This window comes from Etheostoma spectabile, chromosome 3, assembly GCF_008692095.1.
Source record: "Etheostoma spectabile isolate EspeVRDwgs_2016 chromosome 3, UIUC_Espe_1.0, whole genome shotgun sequence".
Lineage (NCBI taxonomy): Eukaryota > Metazoa > Chordata > Actinopteri > Perciformes > Percidae > Etheostoma > Etheostoma spectabile.
The window spans coordinates 5,495,597-5,501,695 of record NC_045735.1 but is presented as its reverse complement, the minus strand read 5'-3'; the positions used below and the strand labels follow the sequence as shown (position 1 = coordinate 5,501,695).

The following is a 6,099-nucleotide window of genomic DNA, read 5'->3' as shown; positions in this document are numbered from 1 at the left end:
AAACGAGTCCGGATATCCGTAGTGGTAAGAGCCACTGATCATGGCCAATCAACCAATCAACTGATTGTCATTCCCCCACTCCATTCCAGAACTATTCCCAAGTGCAGATGGCTTGAGATCTGGACCAGGCTCAGCCAAAGTCTCTGCCATTGTGCCAGAAAGTGTTGAACACCCTCCTCTTGTACAACCTGTAACCCTGCTTACTGTCCTTTCACTGCCTGCCCTAGTTGCTTACATGATTTGATAAAGCTAGGATCCATTCAGCTTAACCTCTTTTCCTTGGTGTATTGGTCAGTACACATGGCAAGTGAAATAGCACTACTGCTAATTGGCAATGCTAACAATGTGCTTTCATTATTGGGTCCATAAAGCCATTATGTGTAGATTTTTTTTTTTTAATTACTGACTTGATTATTTTTTTTTTTTTTGGTGTATGATCATATAAGACGCTATAGGACAGTAATGCACAGTACCCTGCACAAATCAAAATTTTCTACAAACACACTGAATCACACATCTAAAACTTAGGACTTGTTAGAGGACTTTTTTAATGTGTAGTGTCTAGTTTATACTTAGATCCATTTTAATTTTGTTGCTAATAAGAAGTGAGTGTACCAACTGATACAATTACATTATGTGAAGCCCATTACATGTATGAAAGGCAGAGTTTAAAAGGTAGGTAAATAAAGCAATGATAAAACCACAAACGTATGCTAGACCAACTTTAGAGTTATATAAAACACAAGATAACGCAACATGACAACTACTTGTGGAGACCAAAAATGCTTTAAAAAAAAAAGAAGTAATTTAACATTCCTTGTTCATCTCCAGTGTTTTGATTTTTCAAACCTGCGGATACCCTTCAGAAAGCATTTTTCATCTGTTAAAACTATGGTGAAATTATAGTCATTTTGAAATCAAGATGTAGTTGAGTTATGGTCAAGTGGAACAAAAAGAAATACCAGAAAGCCTGCATTACAAACTGGGTGAATTGACTTTCTATAATAGGCCGTGGGTGCTCCGGGGCTCGAGCACCCACGGTGTTGTCACCTATGGTCAGCAGCACTTTCCTCACACTGACTTCCTCCATCCCCTCTTTTTTTTGTCCCTCTGTATCCCTCATTGTTCACCTCGCCTCATATGATTTATAGAGTCATTCAGTGTGGTGCACGGTCCACTGATTGTCCATCAGAGGGAGGTGATATGTCAGGAGGTGGTATGGGATTATTTGATATATAAATATCTTTGCCTTCTGATTAGGGACTGACACCAGGTATAAAGACATCTTCTTTTAACACCATCTTTTGTGCACACTGTCACTCCGGGTTTTATAGTCAGACAATCAAACAAATGTTTGATTTGCCAAAACAGGGTATGACACTGGGGGTCAACCTTCAAGTCAAGTCATCTACCTCCTGCTATTCCTCAGTGATGTTTATCCCTCATCCATAAACTCACTCCTCCTGTGTGTTTTGCAGATTACAGAGTGGGAGGAGAAGCAGCTTGATGAGCAGGTCAATTTCAACAACTGCAACATTGATGACTCCACAATCCAGCTGGTGGAGCACATGTCGCTCCATAAGGTCTGATTGATAAAGTCTGACAGAACTTGTGTGTGTTTGCATCTTGCCCTGCTCTCTAGCTTGGCCTCTCTTGATCTGGCTTGCATTTATCTCAAACTGTTGTTGATGTTTTGTTTTTGCGCGCGGGAACAAAATCAAAGGACAAATCAGTGTCTTTGATATTTACATCACCATACGCCTCTAACAAGACATAAAGCAACCCACACTATCATTCCGTACATTTTCAAAAAAGAAGAAAAGTCATGAAGCTATTGCATACATTATTTACAAGATAAATATAATGGTTGCAACAACATAACACAGTGCCACCAGTAACACCTTTCTGTCCTTATATGCATCTTTTTATAAACAATATCACAGACACCCTGGATAATAATGAAAACTCACTGTCAACGGTTTTCTTCATTAAAAGGTAGCTCCAGTAGTAAATGTTGACATTGCGTTCTGCGGATTTTCCAGAGAGACCGCAACATTTCGTCAGGAAAGACACATCGTTATTGATATTTTTAAATACAACCTTATTTGCTCTCTTGCTCAGAGTTAGATTAAAAGATTTATGCCACTCTCATAACTGAAGCAGCTGTTTAGCTTATCTTAGCACAACAACTGGAAACAAGGAGAAACCGCCAGCCGGGCTGTACCCAAAAGTACCAATATCTACCTACCAGCACCTCTAGAGCTCACAAATGAACTCATCTCATTAGTTTAATCTGTTCCATAGGTTAACGCTCACAGCACAGAAATTGCATATAATAATATATAGAAATTATTGTCCCACATGACTGTTGAAGATCAATTGATGATGAGATGCTATTTGCAGCAGCAGTGAATTACATTTTAAACATATGTGAGTGCCCTAAAAACACTTTACAGTCTTTTTCTTGGCACAGCTTCTGTTTGTTTGGCACAGTGGGATCCATGAATGCCCATTCTGGCTAAGCAAAAAGTCTCAAACACTAAAAGGATTGAGAACCAAATGTGCGTTTGGCGTTAATCCTGCAACTTGTCTAGTTTGTCCCTGAAGTTTTTGACCTCTCGCTCTTTTTGCATTTAGCTGCGCAGAGCCTGTGAGGTTAAAATGAAATTAAATTATCCCCAGGGGAAAATTGAGTCATCGCAAATACAGCACTTAAACATCACTAATGTACTAATGATTTAATCAAAACAGTTTGACGGCTGGCAGTTCTCTGGAGAGGATATTGAACACAGTATCACACATCCCCAGTGTAGGTCATTCAACAAGGTTAGATGTTCGGGTTCGCAAGTTAAAGACCTGTAACTGAAGTCAAGTAAATTATGAAATTGACGTCAACTAAGAATTCTATTATTTGTCTCGACATTTGTACCCAGACAGTGTTGTCTCTGGTTTGTCTGTTTTTAACGTTTCACCGCTGGTTCCTAACCATGTCTGCTGTTTTCCTGCAGACCCACACCATCTTCTCCGTGCTGGACCTCGACCATGCCTTTGTCACCAGCATCGGACGCCTCGTGGGGGTGGTTTCCGTCAAAGACGTAAGAATCTCATCACAGGTCTTTTCGGGGTGTTTTCTTAAACATTTCCAACTAATAAGTGTACATATTGTATCACTGAATTCATTGTTAAATGGTTTCATACCTCAAATCTAAACTCACAATCCAGTTTTTTGGTGAATTTCACAAGCACTTAGGGCCCTAGTTTAATGATTGAGCGTGACGGGCCTGCGCAGGTGCGTTTAGGGCGTGTACAAATCCACTTTTGCTAGTTTAACGGTGAAAAAAAAAGGATTTTTAATTTTGTCCCATACCTTATGTGTCATTTTTGACAATATCAAAACAATTCCTTTAGTGATGTACCTTTAAATAGTTGGTTTACTGTGATCAGACCTTGCCCCGCCCATCCAACAAAACCCCTGTCCATTTTTGCCGATGGGAAGTCTCTAATGGAAACTACATTGGTTTCCTGGATAAAGATAGTGGCAAGTTCAAAATTGTTCTTATCTTTGTCCAGACCCAAAGGGTATAGGTTACCTATTCATTTAGTATCTTTACACAAAGACATTTTAGTCAACAATAAGGATTCCTCCTCCCTCTGCGTGTTGTATTGTGACAGACAAAAGGCTGCTTGATACTGTTGTTTCTATCTATGGTCTGTCTATTTCTCCTGCCTCACAAGCAACTGAAACCCCTCGCTATTTGGGAATTGGCTAGGAAATGGTGAAATGAGTGTTGCTAACTGCAGTGCTGCTTGGCTATCCCTGCGGCATGCGGACACTATTCTTTTAGTGTTGCCACGTGGTCTGTAGCACCCAAATCGTTCACCTTCTCAGCCAGATTACCAACTTGGCCTGGCCAAACAGAGAACTCACTAATCTAGAATCTATAAAAAAGGGAGCGATAGGATAAAAGAGACTGTAGAGAATCACAGCCAACGTTCACACAAATGTGTTTACGAGAATGAATTATGTGTTTTTATAATTCAAAATGCATGGATCTGAAAACGTTTAAGAAAGTATTCGGAATTTACAGACATAAATAAATTGCCATTGTTTCTTTTAGTTTGAAGATCCGAAATCCGAAATGTAAAAAAGATAAATGTGAGGATCCTGTTTACTTTTGAGTTTCCTCTTAAAGACTTAAAACATCAGGGAGTCTGACTGAACGGGTCTTATTCATTTATTTTTTAGTGAACATTTCTCAAAATCAGCCTGCAGTATGTACAGTGGCAGCAGCAGGTCTCACCCTATGAGTTGACATTTTTTGATCTACTTTAACTTCTGCCATGTGTAGGTTGCAAGGGGAGCTGCAGTTTAATACATGTGCAGTAATTTCCTCCTCTTCCTTCTCCTCTGCTCTTATTCTGTGAAATGTTTCAGCAAACAGCAGCATAGGTCAAAGTCACTCTGACCTCATTTTCCAGTGCACATTACCCTCTGCCCATGATCTTTCTCTCTTTACGCCTTAAAAAAAAAAAAAAAAGGTTCCAGTGCAAAATAGAAAATGGTTTGTGTGCCTGTGCATCAGATTGTTATCTACTGATCTTTCCCTGTAGAGCAAGGCCAGCACAGTGTCAGCAGTTCTATTTCCACTGGGGCCACACCTGCCAAAGCTGTATGCAGCACAGCATAATAAGACACTACCCTGTACCACATAAAATTGGAAGTTGTACCAAATAGCAAAATTCAGGCAAAGAGCTTTGAGATGTCAAAGAGATTTGACATGTCCCAAACCCATGCTACTTACTAATTCTAAAACAGATTAATGAATGTAAGTGTATACAGTGTGTGTAGATTCAGAATCCAAATCAGAAAAGATTTTATATGTACACTTATGTGGAATTTGCCTTGGTAAAAGGTCCATACATAAACAAACTTTTATGTTTGATAAAAGATTAATAATATGAAATAAACAGTAAATACAGGAAAACAAATATATACTGTACATGCAAAGTAATTGTTGCACAAGAAAAAAAGTGAGTGCAACATTTACAAAGAAAAAATATATATATATTAGTGCCTATGAATACATTGTGCCTTCCTTATAACTGTTTTCTCTTTCTCCATCCAGCTTCACAAGACCATCGAGGGCTCTGTGAAAGAGAAGGGTGCAAAGGTGCTTCCTGCTCTGGCCAGCTTCCGGGACAAGGGCAAAAGCAGCAGCAAGAACAACGCCACCGAGGTCCAGAAGCTGTGGGATCGTCTCAGAAGCGTGCAGCCGCCACGCGAGCACACACACTCCGAGTAAGAGAACGTAGAGAGGGAGGAGGAGGAAGAAGAAGAAGAGCAGGTACAGGAGGAGGCAATGAGATAGTTAATCTCACAAAGCCACACAAATATAAAAATCCTCAGGGTTTAGGATCAATATTTAATGATGGAAAAAGTCTTTTTGCTACTTACTCTCCACCATCTACTTTGCTTCATGGGACTCATGTTTGGACTTGCACAAGGTATCTGTTGAACAAGTCTTCCACTTAAGTAGATAAATTCAGCAATGATGACAAGGAAGAATAATGTGAGTGTCTACTTTACTAAGTGTGAGTGTATGAAATAAGATAATGTGAGAATGCATAAAGAGGGAGGTAGCAAACAACTCTTTCTTTTAGAATTCTTTTTATACCTTGGGTGATATAATTTCTGACTGATCAGGTAGTCTGGGTTTAACTGGAATTTGCCATGGAACTATTCTTTGTAAATTACTCTACAGTTTGTCCCATTGACAATTACTAGACTAAGGGGACTGGTGCTTTAGTCTGCGTTTTTTTCTTGTTTCCATTTGACCTCTTTTCCTTTGTCTCCTCATCTCTTCACTGTGAGTCTTAATGGTCAGGTTGAGAGTACAGTCTATGCAAGCAGACATGCCTGTTGGCAGTGGCAGAAGCACCTGTAGCCCATTTCAACATGTACACTCCTTTCACACTGTGGCAAGGGCATTACAAAGAAACCCACATTAAAGATTGTGGTGATGCACTCTGAGAGACGTGGTTTTCTGCTTATCTAAATCTAGCTCCTAATAACCATTCCAGAGAAGGTTGGGGCGGATG

General features: G+C 39.7%; 1 protein-coding gene across 1 annotated transcript in view; it reads left to right on the top strand.

Moving 5' to 3' along the window:
* Window positions 1–6,006, top strand: part of LOC116684250 (chloride channel protein 2) — a 40,690-nt gene extending 34,684 nt beyond the window's left edge. The window contains exons 20-22 of the mRNA XM_032510079.1: window positions 1,479–1,583; window positions 3,009–3,095; window positions 5,127–6,006. Coding sequence (XP_032365970.1) covers window positions 1,479–1,583; window positions 3,009–3,095; window positions 5,127–5,303 — 369 coding nt within the window. The 3' untranslated portion in view covers window positions 5,304–6,006. The remainder of the gene's footprint in view (window positions 1–1,478; window positions 1,584–3,008; window positions 3,096–5,126) is intronic.
* The last annotated feature ends 93 nt before the right edge of the window (window positions 6,007–6,099 follow it).